Genomic DNA, 22,613 nt, shown 5'->3' with positions numbered 1-22,613 from the left:
ACTCGGGCGTATGTAGGTGTGAGCTTTGGAGTTACCACCTCCCTGAGTTGGATGTTTGGAGGGAAGGGTGAACGGTTTTGTGTGTCCTTTGAGTGAGCAGAGAATGGCTCCTTCCTGCCGAGGTGCAAGGCTGCAACAGAGATGGCTGTTTTGTTGTAACTCTGTACTTGTAAAGAAAGAAACACATATTCTTTAAAACAAGCCATTCATCTTGAGGAAGTTTTTTCTGTATTAATTCTTCTTTCCATATGCCTCTATTCATAACTGCGCACAGGCACACGGCCATCCAAAACAGGTTTGTTTTTCTTCTTAGGGTACACCAGCTTTTCTCCTCTGGTCGTGAACAAGGCAAAGGGAAGCCTGACTGGCGTACCGTATAAATCTGTATGTGGAATGACTATAAAGCAATTAACTTTTTTTTCTATAAATTGCGTGAAAATCAGTCGCTTTCGTTACGGTCAAAGCTAATGGAAAAGAATATAAAAAAAAGAATGTATATATATATTGTATAACTGAGTCACTTCGCAGAAACTAACACAACATTGTAAATCAACTAGACTTCAATTTTTAAAAAAGCTATGTAATCCTTTAGGTTTCCATGTCATTGTTCTCTGTTTGAATACCCCTCCTAGAAGTCAGGAATTGGATCCATTTTGGTTAATCTTGAACAGTGCAACCCACCACACAGGACTGTTCTAAAAGTGCCTGGTGACAGCTCCTGGGAAGAGTGGGACCTGCCCTTCCACCCTCCACGGGCCATTTACATTAGTTCAGAAGAAGCATTGTGCTCCTGGTGTTAGACTCAGGGGGACTCAGGTACTGGGGATCTGCTATCTAAAATTATTTGAGAATCCATACATTCCACTACTGCCCCACCCCTTTTAAAACCTAACAAGTAGGGCCAATGTGTAGTCTCCACGAAAGAAACAGCGCCTTCAGAAGATAAGAGTGGTTGGTGGGAGTGTCTGGTGCTATTACGTGATGTTCTCTGTTCTCCTCTCCCTTCAGCCTAGAATCTCGCAAGGTATGATGACCCTGTCACTGATTATTTCAAAATCGTACAAATCACCAGCTGTTTAAAAACAAGATAAAGCCATGTTGTACATCTGAAACTAACATTGTATGTCAACTACATCACAATTTAAAAGTGAGACAAACCCCCAAAGTATGAAAAAATAAAGTTGTCCTAGATGCTGGAATGAAATTTCTGAGGATCCAATCTCTTCCTCCGCTCTGCCTCTCCATCAAAAGGGAAGAACTGAAGTGAGCTTGTTGAAATGGTCGGCTTCAGGTTTTTTCAGGGGCGCAGGCTGCAGGGAAACAGCCGCCTGACTGCAGTGTTCTGCCTGGGGTTTCATCACTGCCCAAGCTCACGGCTCTCCCTTTCACAAGCCCTCCCTGGGTCCTGGTTATTAACCTTCTCCATTGTGGGGTTGGATACTTCCAGACTAAGTAGGCTCTTTCAGTGAGTCCTAGATAATTCAATAACCATGACCTTTCTAATTCTAGAAGAATTAATGGGCTGCTCTATAGTAGAGTGGACCATTGGACCAGCCGAGTCTAACGTTGGCCCCATAGCTCAGGGGTCGTGCTCTGACAGGCCTTGTCTTTTGTTCCTCTTAATCTTATTAACTTCTTTGAATGCTCTGGGCATAGGTACAAGCTGATGTGTAGCTCCCACATTTTAGGCAAGGTGGTGAAGGCATGAGGGACAGTACAGTGGACTCTCTGGACCAGGCTACCATGCTGGGACCCTGACTCTGCTCATCACCATGACGTGGCTTCCTTCCCCTGGGATGGAGTTTGCTCACCTGCAGAACAGATCCCCGTAGGACCGACTTTGTGGAAACGTGTAGCAGGTAAATGAGTTAACAACTGAAAAGCAGTTACAACTGTGCCTGACCCGTGTTCGCGCTCAGGGTGTTAGCTCTTCTTGTTAGATTTGTTCTTCTACAATTAATAAAAAGGGCTCTGATGTGGCAGCTCTTCAGAAGAATTTAGAGTTTTGAACCTATTGCTACTGGACTATACCTTGAAAGATGAATGTGGGGGCATCTGTTCCTCTGACTCTCTCCAATCACAAATATGTTGGATATTTTAGCTTTGAGTAGAGGCTTGTCAAATGCATACACCTTTATTTCCGTTTCTCTGTTACTGTTCCCAGAGACAAATAACGTCTATGGGCCCTCAGCTCCTCAGTTGCCCTGTCTTCATCTTTTCTTCCAGGACTGGAAGCTCGCAAACTACATTTCCCAGACCCCTTTGCCTACTGCTTCCTGTTGGTTTCTGCCAATGGGAGGCTCTGGCAGGAGGTTGGGAGGTGGGAAGAAAAGCGCCGCAGCCTCCGTTGTCACAGTGGCCACGGGCTCTGGGTAATGCCATTTTCTCTTTGGCTCCTTCAGACCTAAGCACTGCAGTGGTTTCCTACTGTCTTTGGGTAACATCACTTCTTTTCCTCTTCCAGACTTTCTGACACATTTTAGCCGTTCCCTTGCATTAAGTTACCTCTGTCTGAAACACCTGGACTCTTCTTTTTTTCCTGCTGGGACACACTGATATATTCCCAAACTGCCTCACGGTACCTGCTTCCCGGATGACGGCAATCATTGTTTAAAGTACTTAGATACTTCACAACCCCTTCGAAGTACTTTGCTATTCACTACACAGTAGTTAAATAGTAATAGAGGCAGTCCTTTCTTTTTGAGTGTCACAAATAAAACCCATCAAAATTCACGTGGACATTTGCACAAACACTGAAGGATAAAATGGAAGAAAATACCAGATGCATTTTATTAGCTATTGCTGCGTACCAACACGTCCTCAAACAGCAGCGTAACAACAAGAATCTTTTATTATCTTTCACGGTTTCTGTGGGTAAGGGGTTTGAGAGCAGCTCGCTGGGTGGTCCTGGCTCGAGGTCTCCACAAAGCTGCAGTCAGAGATCAGCTGGGGCTGCAGCCATCTGAAGTTCCGACTGTGGCTGGAGGACCCACTTCCAAGGGGGCTCACTCACGGGGCTGGCAAAGTCAATGCTGGCTGTTGGCAGGAAGATACAGTTCCTTTCAATGTGGGCTTCTCCACAGGGAAGCATAAGTCGCCTCATGGCACGGCAACTGGCTTCCCCTAAAGAAAATGATCCGAGAGACTGAGGAGGCTGCAGTGCCTTATATGACCGAGCTTTGGAGCTCACGCATCATCACTTCATTCATGTTCTGTTGGTCACACGGGGCCAGCCTTGGTTCGTTGTGCAAAATGACTACACACAGGCATGTAGACCAGCAGTCAAGGATCCTTGGAGGTCATCCCGGAGGCTGGTCACCGCATGCACTATCACAGTCTACACCCGAGGTGATAAGTGCATAATCCGAGTGAAGAGGAAGCAGGGAGACTTCTCTTCCTCGAACAAGGAAGCAGGATAGTTATCCATTTCAAGAGTTCCTTGAATGAGAGGGAGGGAATGAAGGGAAGAACATGAGTCTTCCAGGTCTCCCTGTAGCTTGTGAAAGAACATCGCAGCCAGTGAAATGTATAGTAAGTTGTTCTGAGAAGCATGAAAAGGATATACCAAGGAGGAGTTGCTTCTTTTCTTTTTCTACCCTCCTGTTTTCGCTATTATTCATTCATTTCCTTTTATACACATTGCCAAGGGCATGTCTGCTCCTTTGATTCTAACCACTGGATGGACTCCATGGCATGCATGCAACAATTTTATGCCTCTGCTTTCCCAGGGATAAACTTTCCCAGGCTGCCAGGAAAAGTTTCTGAGGGAGAAAAAGCATTAGCAAGAAGCAGCCCAGAGATGGGTTGGCATCAGCAATACCTTTCTTTATCCTTCCAAGATTATGATGTACAACTATATATGTGTGAGGCAAGAGGGGCTGGAAATGTTCTTCACTCCATAAATATCTGTGCCGGGTGCAGTGCTAGGCATTGTGGGAGATGCAAAGATGATTGTGACACAGTCCCTGACCTCAAGGTACTTCTGGTTTAAAGAAAAAACAGATCAGCAGACAAAATTAAGAACAACAAGAGGCAACAAAGGGGCCACCCAATAATCCTGACTAGGGGGTCAGAGAAAGATTCATGAAAGATGGAGCCTGAAGGAGTCTTGAAGAAAGAGTAGGATATCCATAGGTGGAGGGAGGTGATGGATGGAAGTGCAATGTTTTTCAGACTGGAAGAACTAAGTGAGCAAAGGCATGCAGTTGGGGAGGACATTTCATTTCGAGGAGGGGCACAGAGTCCCCTATGGCTGCAGGGCATGGGTGGGGACCCGGAGGGCTCCGGGGGGAGTGGGCAGAGTCTGGCCAGCTGAGAAGGGGCCAGATCCTGATGAGTCTTCAGTGCCGTGCAGGCGGCCTGAACCTCTCAGCAATGATCCAGCAATGGAAAAGAAGTGAAGCTTGTTGAGAAGGGAAATGACGTGATCACATCCATGTAGAAAGAGAAGAGACACTGAGACCAAAATGCATGTTGCTGGCTGGAGAAATGATGGTTATTTAAATTTTCCCCTTTTGGGTCACCTGCAGTTGCTAATTTTTCTTTTTTTTTTCGGTACGTGGGCCTCTCACTGTTGTGGCCTCTCCCGTTGCGGAGTACAGGCTCCGGACGCACAGGCTCAACGGCCATGGCTCACGGGCCTAGCCGCTCTGCGGCATGTGGGATCTTCCCAGACTGGGGCACGAACCCGTGTCCCCTGCATCGGCAGGCAGACACTCAACCACTGCGCCACCAGGGAAGCCCCCAGTTGCTAATTTTCCTACAGTGAGTGTGGATTCTTGGTAAATTTTAAAATAAAACAGATAAAATAATTTTTGTATAGTAAAATACAAATGGGGAAAAGGGAGGAGGCCATTGAGGAGGACGTGTCTGTAGTTGGAAGGGGAGAAGCTGGAGGCCAGCGAGGGGGCTGGGAAGTGAGGGGCTGGCGGAGCGGGAAGGAGGATGCATCTTTCACACGTTCTTCCAATGTACCTGCGGTGGGCTGGGCGTTGTTCCGGGAGCTTGACGGAGAAATGGGTCAGCAGTGGGGGGACAGTAGGATGGATAAGGGGAGGGGATTATCTTTTAGGCTTCCAGAGATTTGGGTGTGTTTGTAAGCTGAGGGAAAGGAGCCTCTGGAGAATGAAATACAAGATGGCAGAGACAATTTAGTACCTAGGAGGCAAGAGCAAATTAGAGGGAATGAGGTCAAAGCACCAAGTGCAATGTGTGCGTGTGTTGAGTCTGTGTGTATCTCTGTGTGTCTTAGAGAGAATGCATATGAATTAGAGAGGATATGAATTGGAGACTATGTCATTATGAATATCTGTGTAAGTGGGTATACATGAATACATTTTGGATTTGAATATACATGTATAGCAATTCCTGAAAATAAAGATTTGAGCCTCTCTTTTCTGCTATCTGTAAAAGTGCCAAAGACTATTTCAGAAAGAGGAAAAAATATACAACACATCCTATAAACAAAGCAATGGAGGAAATGCAGTTGGCCCTCTCATTCTGTTCAAAAGAGCAGGACACAGTGCAAAAAGGAGGGCAGGAGAACGGTTCCACAGGAAAATGCACTGGCTCAAGGCTGCTCTGTGAAAGGTAGCAGGTGTGCCTGATACAGACGTGATGGCCCCATGCACTAGGCAGAGAGGACGCCTCCAGGGGCTGGCTGGCACCCAGGCGGCGGCTGTCACAGCTCCGGAGTGGAGTTGACGTTGATGGAGGTGCCTTCCACACACCCGAGATGCTCTCTTCCCCTTCAAGGTTGCCTATTGTGAAGAATTAGTGTTTGGCCAGAGTTAAATGAACCCCTTTGCTTGGGATTTCCTCTCCTGCCTAAAGGAGGCACAATTCAGCAGCCTGGGGAGGCAACCAGAGAGCTAGGAGCGTCCCAGAGCCATTTCTCACAGTCACTCCCCACGGCTCTGAAGACCCTCCAAGGCAGTGGAAAGATGAGGCAGGCCCAGGGGCAGGAATCTGTCCACCCGGCTGAAGCTAACTATCTGTGCCTGGCCTCGTCCACCAGCTTGCTTCCTTCGTCTTGCTTCTTTCTTACTCGAGAAGAGACTCCCACAGTGGTATCTTGGTGTCAACAAAGCAATTTGTGACTCGATTAACCCAGATGGACTAAGTGTGTCCTTTTCTCTCCTCTCCTCTTTAGCAGGTTTGGCCTATGTTAAGGAGTTTCTCTCCATGTGGAAGGCAGTGCCTGCTTGTGGCCAGCATGGCTTTGCTTTTTCCTGTGTTTCTCTTACTCACCTCCCTTCCTAGACACCCATAGCAAGCGATTCATTCCAGCAATTCCGTAGAGATCGGACCCACTTCCTTCTGTCCTCTGGGTCACGTACGACGTTGGAAACACCACCACCATTAAAAAATCAATCCAACACGTGATTTGTCCAGGTGATAAGGTCTGTAGCTAATATCAGTTGCTGTGATTTATCAGGAGAATGACCACCTGGTGATACGTTTCATGAATGTCCCATCAAACCATCTATTACTGTAGATGAACTTTTCATATCTGAGCAGGCGTGCAAGCGACTGGTACAGAACCAAGTAACTCACCTGCGTGTCCATTCAATTACCAGAGGAAAAGGAAACAAATAGGAGGCTCTTGCAGCTCAAAGGGACACAAAAAGGAGGAGAAGATAATGAGAAAGTTTCTATGCCAACACCTGGTAAGACGTCAACACAACTTTTTGTTTCTTGTCCTTTGAAACTTACCCCCTAATGTCTTCTTTCCTTCACATATACTACTGCCCCCACCCCAGGCTGAAATAAAGCTGCCATCACCCCTACCTCCACCCCCCAAAACTCAAAGACGGGCCCTGAGCGCTTCTCAGCAAACATACATCCCGTACACCCAGGCTCTCTGGATATCTGTAATATAAAAATTAGGATTTGTATGATTTTTCTGTTTGCAGCTATAACAAACTACCATAAACTTGGTGGCTTAAACAGTGCAGATTTCTTATCTTACAGTTAGTTCTGTAGGTCAGAAGCGTGGCATGGGTTTCACTGGGCTAACATCACTGGCCTGCATGCCTTTCTGAAGACTCTGGGGGAGCATCCATTTCCTTGTCTTTTCCACTTTCTAGAGGCTGCTCAAATTCCTTGGCTTGTGGGCGCTTTCCTCCATCCTCAAAGTCAGCCAAGGTGGGTGGAGTCCTTCTCACATCCCCTGACCCCGACCTCTTCTGCTTCCCTCTTGACTCTTAAGAACCCTCATGAGAATATTGGGCCCTCAGGGGCAACCCAGGATGACCTCCCTATTCTGAGGTCGGCCCATTAGCAACCTAACTCCATCTGCAGCCTTAAACTCCCCTTTGCCATGTAACTAACATATTCACAGCTTCCAGGGATTAGGACTCTTTTCGAGGCCATTATTCTACCTATCACAGAACTCATGCTTCTTTGTCATTGCTGGGTTTTTTTTTTTTACCTCATGCTCTCTATCTCTCTTTTCGCTCAAAATAGTAATAGAACCAGCAAAGTGAAGTCTTAAAACAGGTTCCTGAAACAGATGCGTGCTCACAGTTCAGCTCTGCCTGCTGATTTGGGGCAAATTTCTAACCTTTCTCTAAACCTGTATCTTACCTGTGAAATAAGGCTAATACAGTAGCCTACAGAAATGGGTGCAAAAATGGGATGATGTTGGCAAAGATTTAGTGTAATGCCTAGCATGTCGTAAGTGCTCAGTAAAAGTAAGTTAAATCTTTTAAGAAGCGGGGCAGAGTGAGTGGGGAAGAGACACGAGACAGAGTATAACCCAGGTCTCTGTACCCTGAATCCTCCGTCCTCCTGGTTTGCTCCCAGCTGGTCTCATTGGATGGAAAAGAGATGTTCAGCTGTCATCTTCGTGGACCTCTTCCTTCCTCACTCTCCACTGCGGACAGGCCAGGGGATCCAGCCTTGGCACTGGCCCACGGAGCCTCAGGGGGCGTCCCCTAGTGGAAGTGGCTGAGTCCCCACGCCACCTGCCCGTGGTCCCTGGCCAAGCCCAGAGGCATGTGTATTATATTAGAGACAAAGTCGGGGGGGTCCCAGGAGTGATTACGCCTGACTTGGCCCTTGCCGCTGCCCACTGCTTGAGGGAGGGGGACCCAAAGCTTAGCTGGACCTTCCCCAGCACTTGGGTGGTGGTCTTGGGGGGCCTCTGCTGGTGATCAAGGCAGAGAGGGGCCCAGAGCACCCAATGCAGAGCTGGAAAGTATGGCCTTCCAGAAAGCCGCCAGGTACCTACTGGGTTGACAAAACCAAGAAAGTGTTAACACGCAGTGTTGATCAGGATGTGGGGAAATGGGCAATCCACACGCTTCGGGAAAGTAATCCAACGTTTTTTTAAAAAAATTAAAAGCACACATACATTTAAAAAATAACAAATAAACACACATACATACCTTCTTGTCCAGCAATCCAAGTTTGGGGGAATTTAGTCTATCGAAGAAATAAAAATACTAGTACACAAGGTTGTTTGAAGAGGAATATTTATTACCACAATATTTGTAGGATATACACACAAAACTTGAAAAGCCTAAACGTCCATCAATGGGTGGAAAATTAAACAAATTGTAGTATGGCTGTCTAAGAAATATTGTATAACTATTTAAAAGGAGTTATTTGCTTAGCTCTTGATCTTGAAGGATTAGTAGAAGAGAAATATATATCATAATTTTGTAAAACTGAAAAAAAGCCCGGTATGGGTGTATGTCAGGATATGTTTCCATGAGCACGGGGAGAGGTGTGTGAGGACCCATGTGTCTACTACCACTAGTGCAGGCTGGGTTAATGTTCTTCGCTCTATGGATCGTGCGTGGCGGATTACAATAAATGAATGACTTTTTTGGGTTAAATTCTGAGAGAGGAGTTTACTCTAAATGGCGGGGGTGGGGGGATGGGCTAGGGGTGGGGAGGGAAGCTGTGGAGGAGACTCCAGGCACAAACCCGTTAGCGGTGAGAAAACCAGGGACCCCAGATTGGGGGTTCGAAGGCAGGGAGAGCCAGGGGCCCGCCCTGGGCTCTGGCGCCAGCTGGAGGTGGGGTAGGGTCTGCAATCACAGAGCCTGTCCAGAGGCTGGCTTAATTCAGGGAGATTATCTAGAGCTTCCTGAGAAGGCCGGAGTGGGCCGGAGTGCTGGGTAGCCTGTAGCAAGAGGAAATTAAGGTGCTGGAGTATAAGGGAAAATTGCTCCACAGTATTAAAGGTCATAAATGAGGTTCTCTCCTCCAGGTTATTCTGAAGAATTCAGTGAGACCCGTGGGATTAAGCCTGTTTGGAGGCAGGAGGAAACAAGAATAATAATAGCTAACAGTAGGTAAGAGGCATGTAGTGTGAAAGCGCTTCACCCATGTTATCATATTTGACCCAAAGTACAACCCCATGAGGTAGGTATGATTGTGCCCATTTTACAGAGGAGGAAACTGAGGTCCGGAGGGTTAAGGAAGCCACCCGCGGTTATGCGGCTGGTAACAGAAGTCTTCTGGCTCCTGGGTCCTCACTGTAAAGGCATGTCCCTCCAGGGCGACAATCTGGACAGGAGGTTACACTACTTGTCTCCGCTTCCTTTCGGGGGCTGGAGCCGGGAGGCTGCCCGAGCCTGGCTGGGCAGTGCTGGGCCCAGTTTTCTTCTTTCTCTCTTCTAGGTTCGTTTTATTTATTTATTTATTTTAAATTTATTTTATTGGAGTATAGTTGATTTACAATGTTGTGTTAGTTTCAGGTGTACAGCAAAGTGATTCAGTTATACATATATATATATATATTCCTTTTTTATATTCTTTTTCATTATGGTTTATCACGGGATATTGAACCCTACAGTGCTCTACAGTAGGACTTGTAGAGCCATTGTTACCCATTCTCTACATAAAAGCTGACACCTGCTAACTCCGACCTCCCACTCCATCCCTCCCCCAACCCCCTGCTCCTTGGCAACCACCAGTCTGTTCTCTATGGGCCCAGTTTTTTTTATGCCGGTATTTGGGTCTGGACCCCAGGCTGCCCCCGCCTCAATCTCAAGGAAAGGCCCTTGGGAGATGCCATTCTTCTCCTTGGGGGAAAACCCCAAACTACTTCATTAGAAAGTTCCCTGACTCCCAGGCCTCCGGAGTGCAGAGCAGCCAACGGCTCAACGCTTGTCCTCATGGCTCTCCGCCCCCCACTTTCTTTTCACTCCAGGGGCGAGGGGCAAGGGCACCAATGCTTTGATTTCCTTTGGTAGGTGTTCGGAAGAAAGGAGAGGCAGCGAACCTTCCTTTGGGTCCCGTGGGACAGGGCGGTAGCACTGAGGGAATTTTGGGAAGTGGAAAAGGGGAAAGGCTGCTCTCCGTGTCGTCCATCGGAGTTCCCACGCTTGGGCTCGGTCTGGCCAGCCCCATGGCGCTGCCACCCGTGGGGCCCTCGCCCTCCAGGCTTCAGCCGGAGTGAAAGGATCTCCAGATGCCCAGAAAGAGAATCTACGTGGTGGTCCTTGGGCTGATTCGCTTCCCTGAGGATCCTGAATGAAAACAGTTCCCAGATTCATCTCTATCGTCCACAGCGCTGTCGTCTCCAGTCTAAGATGCCTGCTTTCCTCTCTCCCCTCCGCTCGCCTTGCTTCCGGACCGGTTCTCCCCAACTTTCTCCTCCATTTTCCACGCCCACGTCCTTCTTCTTCCCTTGGGTGTCTCCTCCCCCCCCCATACGTCCAGCTCCCAAGGGCCCTGGAGTTGGGGGGCCGAGCCGGGGGCTCTGGACTTGGCCTCTCTGACATTTTCCTGAGGATAACCAAACATTACACTCCAGTGGAATTCTGTGCCTTGAATCTACTCGGGCAAGGGATGGAGTGGGAGGGCCCTTCCCCGACCCCAGGTCCTCAAGGGCTGGCAGCCTAGCACGAGTGGGCCACGTGCAAAGCGATGCGCAGAGCTGGAACCACCGGGCCGAGGTCGGGAGGACGATCCCCTCGGTGCCTGATACCCACCCCTCACCGCCCGCACCCCCAAACCCCATCTCAGCGGTGGGACGTGACTCGTGCTCACGTTGGTTACTACCTCCCTGAGCCGGGAGCAGGGCTTACCGCGCTGCTGCTTAAAAACGATAACACCAACTAACATATGGAGATGTCATCATGATTAAACAACAAATTATAGTCGAAGACGGCGCGATAATAATCTAAACAATCACTACAACCAGAAGAAAAGTCCTCTACCGAGCCAGGTGCGGCCGCGTTTCCGGGACTCACGGCCCTGCGTCCCTGGGCTCTCTCTCCAAGAGCACTGGAGGGTGTTCCCCGGCCTACCAAAGGGCGAGGGAGCCCCGACACGGCACCCAGCTCTCTGGAGGCTCCCCCGGACGATCTGGGACAGGCCGCCCTGGAGGGAGGCCTCACCTGGGAGGCAGCTGGAGCCGCAGCAGGAGGACGAGGTTTCTGGAGACCAGAGCGACCGAGCCCGCGTTCCCAATCCCCGCCCCTCGGCCCCTCCCACAGCCTCGCCTCCTTCCAGATCTCGGAGGAGTTCGTTTTCTAGGAGGGAGGCCTGCGCTGTGAGGGGAGGGGTATCCTCCTTGTGTCGCGGAGGTCTCCCCCCACCACCACCCCAAAGCCTGGGGAGAACGCCGCGTGCGTTTTCCTTTGGCGAGCAATGGGCCCAGGGGTGCGCGCTGGTTCGCCCCCAGTTTGCGGAGGTAGAAACACGAATAGGAGCGGGGAGGCTATCGAAGCAAGACCGGCCCGAGTAGACCCTCTTTCTCCTCCTTCCCCTCCCCCATCATTAAATAGATTCGTGTTTATAACAGGCTCAGACATTTTAATTTGAAATCCAGGGGTTGAACTCAGGCTATAATCGTCCCACTTACACTTAGGCCGAAAATTACATTGAAATGAAACGATCAAAACCAAACTCTATGTACCCAAACAGCCAGCGTTCCGGGGTGGGTGGCCACTCGGCGCAGGCGCGAGGATTTCCTTTGGTCTGGCCTGAGACTGCAGGGTCGGCGGAGGAGGGGGCGGCTTGGGCGCGGGGGGCAGCGAGGGAAATAGTCCCAGGAGTGGAGGCGAGGTGGCGTGCATGAACCCGCCGCGCTAATAGATGCTGCCATTAAGAAACCGGGCGGCTTCCAGCGCTCGGGGCGCAGGGACGCATGTGTTGCTGGAATTCAATCCGTGGCGGGAATGCAGATTGGGCTGCGACCTACTGGGTTTGATTTATGAACTGTTACTCTAGCGATTGTTTACACATTGCATTTCAGGGCCCCGTGCACCCTCCAGGAGCGCGTCGCGGGAACCCGCTGCAGCCTTCTCAGCCACCCTCCCCGCCCCCATCTCCACCCCCAGACCCCTCGGGGCCCCCACAGCTCCCTCCCACCCTCACCTTGTCCAAGAAATCCGATTTCGCTGTCTTTGAGCCCAAAGACCCACATTCGGGTCTGCCCCCCCAGCCTGCTCGCATCCAGCAGCCCCGGACCCCGCGCTCCTCTGCTCGCGTTTATTCGCGAATGTTTACTTCTCTGTAAGGCCATGCGGGCCTATAAGTAGGAGAGGTGGAAGCAGCTCGACTGCCAGATCGATAGGCCCCGTCTCCTCGCCATTTCAGCTGAGCTGTCTTACTAATTATGAAAGGACTCACCTGATCCCTGCCAGGGACCACAGCATCTGGCCCTCTGCAAGAGCCCTTAATGGTGGTTCCTCTGCAAGGTGCCTCTGGCCACCGCAGAGGAAGCGGCATGTCGCCGGGAGGGCGCGGCCTGCGGGGCCGGTCGTAAGGCTCCGACCCGCGTGGGTGTGCGTGTGCGTTCGCGCAAGCCCAGTGTCCCCAGACCTCACCTAGAAAGGATCCTTGCCGTTTACTTATTTAAAATATAACCTCCTCTTTCTCTTAAGTAAACACGATTTCAGGGACGTGGCAAGGTGTCCTGGTGGAGGAGGGTCTGCTTGAAGACGGTAGGTTAGCAGGTGGCTTGTGAACAGGTGAACTTATCACTTGGCATCCTGTGTCCCTTCAGGTAACCCCGAGAGCTCGGCCAAGAAAGCAGGCTTGGGGCAGGAAACAGACGACACCCCCATTTCAAACAATAACTTTTATTTTATACTTCTCTATACTTTGTAGCAAATTTTTTTGCTGAATTTAATTTATAATAAACTTTTAAATTACATCTCTCTTTTTTTAAAATCAAGGCTCTTTTATGTCAAAATCTTTTTTTAACTATATTTTAGATTAACATTTAACATCCCCCCCCCCCGTGATCTATACCATTGGATATTCAGGTATTACTGTATGTGTAACAGCTAAAACAAGAGGGAAACTCAAGGCAGTGGACTTGGAAAGATGCATCAACACGAGCAGGTAAAGCTTAACCTCTCAGTGATTTCAGCAGCGTTTTTTTTCTGGCAGCCTGTACCTCTAACCCGAGGTTTCCTCAACCCCTTTCCTCTCTCCCTCCTAGCCTTAAAACACAAGGCCAACAACCCGTCCTTTCACTTTTCTCGAGGAGAAATGTGCAGTGGAAATGATCAAAACAAGATACTGTGTTAGAAAGACGTGAGCGTGAATTATTCACGAGATGCTTCTCTCTTCAATTCATTCCCCTGGCCTTCTCCTCTCCTCTCTTTCCTATTAGGAGGAGCCCATAATTTGTCATGTATTAACATGATTAATATAGTAGGCGGCCCAGGGCCGTTCCTGAGATTCTTGTGCCAAAAAGTAAAAATTAAAAAAATGGGGTGGGTTTGCCGTTTTCGTATTTCTGTGGGAAGACGGACTGAAGCTGAGGTCCGATGTTGGCTGTGCTTGCTTTGCTCACTGATCGGTAACATTTGGCAAATAAAACACAAAAAAACAAACGAAATCAAAAAGAGAATCAGGATTTCCCACAATCCTATGAGTGTTGTCAGCATCACAGAGAATCACAACGTCCCCAAAGAACGAATGGATCTTCCTCTCGATTTCCGGGAGCATGGCGTGAGTGTGTGTGGGCGCGCGGGGGAAGCCGGCCCCGCGCTCAGAAGGAAAGCCAGGTCGCTAAAGCTGCCAAGAGAGACGCCAGGAGCACGGAGAGGGCCGGAAGCAGGGACCCCGCCGCCCCGTTGCCGCTGCCGCAGAGTTCGAATAAGCTGCCTTGGATGTTGAGATTTTTGGATTCTTTTCTCAGTTTATCCCACATATCTTTCGCCCCTTCTTGGCAATCCGTAAGGGCTGTGACCGTGCAGCTGTGGAAATCCTCCCAGTATCTGGCGAGGAACAGAACAAAACAGAAGCGGGTTCACTTTGGGCGCGGGAAGGACCCCGGGCCTGCGCCCCGGGCAAACCTCCCGGAGCCCCACCTCCGACCTCCTCTCCGCCGGCCCGGCGCCGGGCGGGGCCCGGTGGGCGCTCCCGGGACCTCCGCGCAGCCTGGGTGCCGCTGACCGAGGTGGAGGCCGCCCCTTCCCTCTCTGGTTCCGCGGCCCGGCAGCCGGGCCGCGCCCGCTGCGCCGCGCTGGCACCTCGGCCTGCGCAAGCAGATTGCTGGGCCTCCGCGGGCAAAGCTAGGAAAACAGTGCTAAGCCTCGCAAGCTGCCGCCCATTAATGCCTCTTGGCTTGCAAGAGGGTTGCTTGCTCGGAGCACGGCCCTCCCCTCCGGGCTTCCCGCTTTCTCCTCCGCCCGCCCCTTCTGTCTCCCTCCCTCCCTCTCCACGCCGCCGCGCACTCTCCCCGTGGCCTTCGTTCTCCTCCGCTCCTCCTTTTGTCTCCCGTTCTCCCCTTCCCCTTCTTCCCTCTCCCCTTCTTTGTCTTCCTCCTTTTCCCTCCCCTCGGTTTTCCTCTGTTCCGTTCCTCACTTCCCCCTACTCGCTTGCTTCGGTCCTCCGTGGCCCCTCGCCTTGCTCTCCACGCGCCCCCCCCCCCCCCCCCGCTCTGATTCGCTCCGGAGACTGCGGCCTGCCTCTCCCCTCCACGGGGTCGGTGAGTGTCAGCGCCCGGGCCCCCGGGGCTGGCTTCCTGGCCTCCTCCAGCTTCCTCAAACCCCAGAGCTCCGGCCCTGCCCTTCCCCCTCTCCCGAGGCTTCTTCGTGGCCCTGGAACTCCGCGGCCTTCGGGGTGTATTGCCAGCACCCCCAGGCCCGGGCTCCTGGGCCGGCGCGGTGCCCGCCGCTGCCAGCCTTCGAGGGACCCTACTCCCAGCCCTCCCCTCTCTCCTCTTCCCGGAGCCCCGCGCGGTACTCAGCCACTCGCTCCTCCTGGGCTCGGTTCCGAGCCCCGCCCCACAACCTTCAGCCAACTTGTCCTTTTTTTTTTTTTTTAATTGTCCCCCTTTCTTCTGAAAACCCAAAATAGATCTCGAGACTAAATATCATTCCAACTCGTGATCGATTCCTGGGGCGCTGTCTCCTTTCGGGGCTGGGTTGATCAGTGAGCCTCGGTAACTCTGGGCCGGCTCCCACTTCGCCGGGGCCCTTAGCGCCAGGTCACCAGGGAGGGCCCTCCACGAAATTTGGTTGTTATTTTTTCCCCTCTCTCCTTTCTACTCACTAGCCCAGACTGTAAGCACGATTTAGCCTGGTTTCCACTCCCACCCCATCTTCCGGCTGACAGTCAAGTTATAAATGCTTGTTGGACTGCCTTGAGCAATGGCTGTTTTCTAATGACCTCCGTGAGTCTCTGATTTATGAGGACTGGGGGGCCTGGGGTGCAGGGCTCCCAGGTTCCTCAATTTGTAATAAATACTGAGATTTAGAGAAACCGAGAGGCGGCAGGACAGCTCTCTGCATAATTACACCTCCCAAAGGATGTCTAAATCTCTCCTTTCCTCATGCATGCCCAGATGGGGACAGGGCCTTCCTGGAAGAGAGACATGGTGGAAGATGACAGAATCCAGGTGGCGCTGAGAAGAGGTGGGCTTCAGTGCCACCAACAGTGTGGGAGCCTTGACCCAGCTGTGGCTGCCACCTCTGAGAGGGGACCACCTCATTTCCATTTTCCAGGACGAAAGTCCTGCTAAAAAATTAAAATAGCTTTGGAATAACCAAGTTCTGGCAAATGATGGAGGATTTGAGAGCTGATCCGTATTTAGCCTCTTGTCCAACGTTATAGGTACATTTCTTACCTATCATCAGACACTTAGGATTAAAGTAGGTGGGTGTGCATCCCAGACCCAGCCTTTTGTCCCTTTCCTGATAGGAAAGTAGCAGCCATTTAGCCGCTGTGACTTCTGGTGGCCGCCAGGGTATTTAAGACTGTGTGTAGCAAAATTAAGGATGGTGCAGAAAATGGTCACTCCAACCTATGGGAAACAAGGAACACCTTTTGCCTTGGCTTTATTGGAAGGACCATTATGGGCGTGGGGAGGTTCACAACTATTTTTGAAAAATGAAGGAGCAGTGTGTGTGCACGTGTACTGCAGAAGATGTGAGTATTTCTAAGGTCTGCAGCAGCTAAAATGCAGCTGGTCCACCACAGTAGGGCTCTGCTACCCTCATTTGCCAGTGGGAGCTGTGCTTTCCAGCCAAGCTCTGGAAAAACCCCACTGGGTCTGTCCATGAACTCCCTCCTGGCCTGGCCTGGGGACACCTTGCAGATGCAGGAGGGGGGCGGGGGAAGCAAGAAAGGTAACTACTCTAAAGCTCCGAATTGGCTACCAACTCCGCAGAAGTGATCACTGGACATTTGGGACATGCTCCTCTTGGGCAAAGTCATTGGCACAAAACAAAATATTCTTTCAGTCTCTCTCCTAGAAAGAGGAAGAGGGATCCGCACTCCCTTGCTGCTCGCAAATTTTCTTGGCGGGCACCGGAGGGGAGTTTTATTAGAGGAAGTGGACAAAATAGGGGAGTGCCTTTCCTTTTAAGCGAACCTAGTAGAACTACCAAAAACGCCCCTCAAACCAAACCAACCGTTCTTCGGGAAGTGCTCATTCGCGCAGCAGGAAAGGGAGACGAAGACGGCCTCAAAGCGCAGCGAGGAACTGCCAGCTGCTCTCCAAACCCTCGTCCCCGGTTCCAGCGCGTGGATTGCGCGCGCCTCTGTGCGCGCGGGTCAGGCTGCAGAGGGTGGGACTGGGCCCGGCGGAAAGCATCATCCTCTTGCCCATCCCAGGCCACAGGGTCCCCTTGGGCGGGGCAGGCCCCGGCAAAGGCCTGAGGGTGGGAGCCAGAAGGTGAGAAGGCGCGGATTCGCACTGGTGCCAAATATACAGACCGCCGGCGGGAGGCGGGGCGCCCTCCCACCTCCGCAGCGCCCCCCACCCCCCGAAAGGAAACCTCGAGGGCCAGAGAGAACACTTACGTGCACACGGTCTTGATGTTGGTCTTGTCATCCAGGCCCTGCGGGTAGTTGGCCATGCTGTCGCCCAGCTTGAGCAAACAGTCCGAAAAGCCCTTAAAGACCGCATCGCACTTGCCCGCTGCTCTCACGGCCTGCACCAGGTACGCTGCGGGGAGGAGGGAACACCGGTCAGCAGGACCGCGACCCCGCCCCGCAGCCCGACGGCCCGCCCGCCTGGGCCCGGCGCGCCTCACCCCGTCCAGTGGTGTCCACTAGCGCCCGGGCTCGGGGAGCGCCAGGTCCAAAGGTGAATGAACGGTTTGGCCCGAGAACGAGCGACCCGCACCCAACTGCGCGTCTTCTGCGGATGGCCGGTGCGTGAGCGGTGTGGACAGGGGAGGCGAGGCCCTTCCTATTGTGCGACTCCCTCCCGCATCTGGCTCCATCTCTTTTTCTGTTTCAATCGCCCCCTTTTCTCACCTCCCCCGCCTCTTTTATTTCTCTTTCTCTTCACTCCCTCCTTCGTTTCCCAACTCTTCCCCAGCGAGCCCGTCAAGGGTCTCCAAGTGAGATCTTCCCTTTCTGAGGTGACGGAGGGGGTCCGAAAGCACAGTGCGGGGGCGAGGAAGGGGCTGGGAGGCGGCAGAGCCGGGGGCCGCGCAGCCGAACCGAGCGCCACGTCGGGCGAAGAAGCCTCGGGCTCGGCGGGCGCTCAGCAAACACTGCTGAATGAACGAATTAATAAAGTCGCTGCAAGCTACCAGCAGCCACCGACATGGATTGTTTCACTCTAAGACCGACTGTCTACCATGCAGTGTGCGTTCCTAGTGAGCTCCTCGCCCCCCGACCCCGAGAGACTGGGCGAGGGGACGAGTGGTCTGGGGCAGTCGCGGCCCGGCAGAGTCAGGATGTGTCTGAGCTAAAGACCCCGGGTCACCTACGCGGAGGCCAAACCCGCGAGGCCGGCCCCTTGCTTCCCTCCGCCTCTATCCGCGGCTCGGCTCCCCTGGAAAGACCGGCCACCACTCCCGCCAGCGGGGGTGGGGGGGTGAGACCCTTCCTCGCCAGGCCCCAGCAGTGCGTCTCAGGGCCCAGATGGCTGCCGCCAGGGGCTCTCGGCCTCCAGCTCCGGGCTCCCTCCAGAGGGCACCGGGATCGCAGTCTGGGCGGTGGGAGGAGGTGAAGGAGAAGGGGTGGGGGAGGAAGAAACCCAGGCCGCACCGAGGTCCTCGCTCCTGGTCTCAGGTCGGCCAGACCCCGCGGCTCCAGGCGGCCGGCGCGCTGCCGTGGCCATTTCTCTCCTTCCCAAGGCCAACGAACCGGGCTAAAGATTCCGAGGCGAGCGGCCAAAAGCACCCGGGACGCCAGGAGGGCGCGCATGAAGCGCAGATCTGCGCTGCTGGGGCGAGGGGAGGGGAGAGAAGGGGCGAATCTTCTCGGAATGGAATTCGGCCTCCAGTGCCCGGACCCTGAGCGCCGGGCCCTTCCCGGCAGTGTTCAGGGCGCCGCGGCTCGCGTGTGGGTGTCTCCGGGGAGGACCTCACCGCCCCAAGCCGCCGGTGCCCAGAGCCGGGCCAGAAGCAGGCGAGCGGGAAGGTGACCGAAGCTGCAGAGGCCTCCGAGAGCGCACCGTTTGCAAATTGCTGCAGGAAGAGCTGGGCGGGACTTGCGCTTTCTAATCCGGAACGGGAAGCTCTGGGGAAGGGACTCGACCTCGGCTCGGGCAGATACGTAAACCTTTATCTATCTCCCGGTCCCCCTACGAAACAGTAAGAGCCCTTGCGACTGCAAGTGTCAGCTAGAACACTGAATAAACGAATCTTTGTTCCAACAGAACGCGGTCCCGATGAATTCAACCCTGCGCGGCGCCCTCTATAATCCGTACCACAGATGCTGCTTTGCAGCGAGGAAACGAAATAAAATACAGTCCATCCTCCCTCCCGCCCCGGCACCCAGCCTCTCCTTACCCCTTACCTCTACCCCCAAGACTCGGTGGTGAAAAAGTTGCCCCTAAGATGCATTGACACTATGTTAAAGGAGAATTGGGGTTCGCCGGGGTGGGGGGCGCGGGAAGCGTTCCTGTCGCGTTATCTTTCCAAGGGGCTGCTGGAGGAGAAGACATGTCACAGCGCGCATGTGTGTGTGTGCGCGCGCGTGTAAAATAAGAAGTCGTGAAAATTTCTGTTTTTTTTCTGCAACTGTGACTCCGCGGTCTCTGGCTGGCTGGGGAGGCCGGGGGCTTGCGCGCGGGAAGTGTTTCGCAGGCTCACGCCTCCGGGCAGGGGGCAGCCGGCGCGACCCTGTCCGTCCTTCTTGAACCCTCGTTCAGCGAGGCTCGGGCGAGCGACCCAGGCTACTTCCCCGTTCTCTGCGGTGTCCGCGTCTTGTGCCTTTTCCTTCCGTTCATTCATTCGTTCGACCTCTCATTCATTCCAAACTTCCTCCCGCCTAGCCTTCATTTGCCTTCACCACCCCTCCACCTTCCCGTCCCTGCCCCACCCCCCGCTTTTCTTGCCAAATGTCAGTGATTTGGGACAGTTCCCAGCCGGGAATTAATAAAGATCGAGGCTCTGGTGCGGGAAAGGGCAGACATTCGGGAACAAGTATGCTCCATTGCAATTCCACAGCCAACAAATGGTCATTTTCGGGCCGAGGTTACTGTGTTCCAAGCGTATTTCGCATACACAATCGCTGTCTTTTTTTTACCCCATCCACAGTAAGGTTATTTCCTACCGGGAAAGCAGATTACAATCCCTATATCAAAAACAACTGCTGTCTCCTGCTCTCTAAAAATCTGCAGGCTAACTGCAAAAGCCACATCCAGTTATTTCCAAGATTTAAGGGATTTGCTGCAATCAGAAATGTTCTTTATTTATTGCAGCTCTTTGCACTAACGTCAAAGATTCAAAACAGCCAGATTCAAAACAGCAAATCGTTTCTTAGAATTAAAGGCAACGTCAACATCCTGCATCCACACATTCTAAAGCCCCTACAATGTTCATGCAAAAAAACCAGATACTCAGAATCATGTCAAATGCATACAAAACCCACTGCAAAGAATCCATTTTAATATGCAGATAACTCCAAAGTCTGTTTCCTCCACATTTCTCGTGAAGAAAAATGTTATGCATTTCATCTCTTGCCCCAAACTGATTCCCTAAAGCCCCTCCACCCCCCGCAATACTGCAAGGATTTGTCTGCAAAGAATGCTACAGCCTGAAGTGATAGGCACCAACAATTCCCTCGTCTCCAGAAAACCCGTTTGAAGAGTTTCTATTTTTTCTCTTGTCCATTCTATTAATAATCTGCTTCACTTTCACTTTTAGGCCACATTAATTAATGCTCTGACCCGCATCAGGGAAGGGGGTTTTCTAGCGCTCCCTTCCATAATGCCTTCTTCATTTTGGATGAAAAAATGTGAACTTTTAAACAACGACAGTGTAGCTAGGACTCAAGATTCCTTAACATAAAATGGGGACTATATAAACCCACCCATAATCAGTCCCAAACAAACAAAAATAACAGGCACCCAACACGACATATTGCAAACACTTCGGAACCCCTTCTTATATAGAAAATACTGATGCCTATGTGGAAAGGAACAGGCAAATGAGCATAGAAAATTATATCCACATATATTTAGCTGAACTCAAGCTCCTCAATGATAAGTATATTAAAAGATGTACTCTGGGGTTCCCCATCATTCTCAATTTGCCCCCCAGCCCCGTCTGCGTTGCCCGGTGTGAATGCTGCAGCTAGGATACTGGGGCCGGAGGGGGGGCGGGCGGGAAGATGACAAAGTTCTAAATGCTGCAGTCTGAACCCCAGAATATCTTTGCTTTCTGCACATAAACTTTCCAGTTGTAGCTGCCTAGCCATCTTGTTCCTGCATTCACCTTTTGACCCTTAAAAATAATACCTTGCAGTATCGCAGGGACCAGTGCATTTCCCCAGAGCGCACCAAACCTGGTGAACCCAAGAGAGGGGAGCAAAAACGGACGTGCGCTTTGGAAAAAGGGGGGAAAACCCCTCCAGAAAACGCCGGCCGCACACATTTCCTGGCGAACGTCTGGAGTCTCCCCCCCAGCCTTTTTTTTTTTTTAGAAAAACCAACCCGGGACGTGCGAGTCCCTTGGATCCCATGCTCCCACCCCTGGAGGTTTGCCGACTTCTCCGCACCCCAGGGCGGCCGCGGGCCAGTCGGTTCCTTTGGGCACCTCGGCCCCGGCCGTCCGCCGTACCTCCGCGAGCCCGGCCCGCCGGCCACTTACCTATTTGCACCGCGAGGATCAGTGAAATATATCTGCCGTTCAACTTAAGTCCCATCCTACGTTTAGTCAAACCATTTGCGACCGCAGACCTTTAAATAGTTAGTTTAGAGAACGCGGGGGGAAGCTGAAAGATAGGCATTGCCAACAAGTTCCAGGAGCGACGGAGACTTTATGCACGGGGAAGGCAGAGGGAGGAGAGAGAGAGGGAGCGAGGAAGAGAGAGGGAGAGGGGGAGGTGCTGGGAATGGTTCACTCCATTAGGAGGGGCGGAGGAAGTACAGCCTCACGCCCACGAGCAGGCCTGACGTGGGGGATGACACGGAATGATTCTTTTTCAAAAAAAATAAAGACACCTTGGTAGAGAATCGCCATTTATAGTCATCAGAAGCTCGAATTAATCAGTTATCTCCAATTAATGTGCGATCCGAACGAATTCTCGCCTCTCGGAGGTGACCATTTCCCCAGCCCCACGGCCGCCCACCGCCCGCCTCCCCCGCCTTCTCGCTGTTCCCGGGCCCCCAACCCCGCCCCCTCTCTGCGCAGGACCGGGGCTCCCTCTCCCCGCCCCGCCCGGAGCCGGGGAGTCCTGGCGCGCCCACTCGATTGTTTCAACCTGCTCCCCCCCTCCTCCACCAGCAACTCGGCGAATCCAGCCTCCTCCCTACGTTGCAGCGGGGTTTAAAGGAGCGAGAGCGGGAGAGGGAAGAACTGCTCAGCCGGCTCCGTTAATTCGACAGCCCCCTGGGCCGCCTGCCCCGCTGCACTGGCCTACTCTCTTCCTCCAACCCTGCAGCTGCACTCGGGGCACAGCCTGGAGCGCGTGAGCACACACACGCACACTCACGCCCGCGAGCCGAGCGGAGCGCCCCAGACCCTCCCGCACACACGGCACGGGAGCGCGCGCACACGCCCAGGCCCGCAGGGTTTAATCTGCACACGCGGGGGCCCTGAAATATACGCCTCGCGTCTTCGGTGACGCCCCCGCGGGCGAGGGGCCGCTTCAGGAGACGCGGCGACACCTGTATTGGGGAGCGGGGAGAGCAGGGAGGAAGGAACCTCTGCAAAGACGATTTTCGGACACTAGGGATATACTGACTCGCAGAGCTTTCGGAAATTTACGAAGCGATCGCTAGTGTG

General features: G+C 52.5%; 1 protein-coding gene across 2 annotated transcripts; it reads right to left on the bottom strand.

The window, feature by feature from the left end:
- Positions 1-13,030: 13,030 nt before the first annotated feature.
- Positions 13,031-21,738, bottom strand: NRN1 (neuritin 1). 2 transcript variants are annotated; one of them, XM_032649218.1, is made up of 3 exons: positions 21,477-21,738; positions 17,227-17,371; positions 13,031-14,195 (listed from the first exon to the last, which is right to left on the bottom strand). In XM_032649218.1, the coding sequence occupies exons 1-3, from the start codon at positions 21,529-21,531 to the stop codon at positions 13,967-13,969; spliced, it is 429 nt and encodes a 142-aa protein (XP_032505109.1). In that variant the 5' UTR covers positions 21,532-21,738; the 3' UTR covers positions 13,031-13,966. The 2 variants fall into 2 exon arrangements, with proteins under 2 accessions (XP_032505109.1, XP_032505108.1); XM_032649217.1 differs by lacking the exon at positions 21,477-21,738 and adding an exon at positions 18,427-18,551.
- Between the last annotated feature and the right edge of the window lie 875 nt (positions 21,739-22,613).

This window comes from Phocoena sinus, chromosome 11 (assembly GCF_008692025.1).
Source record: "Phocoena sinus isolate mPhoSin1 chromosome 11, mPhoSin1.pri, whole genome shotgun sequence".
In the NCBI taxonomy this organism is placed as follows: Eukaryota; Metazoa; Chordata; class Mammalia; order Artiodactyla; family Phocoenidae; genus Phocoena; species Phocoena sinus.
Note: the sequence above shows the minus strand (reverse complement) of the source record. Positions and strands in the feature narration are given on the sequence as shown.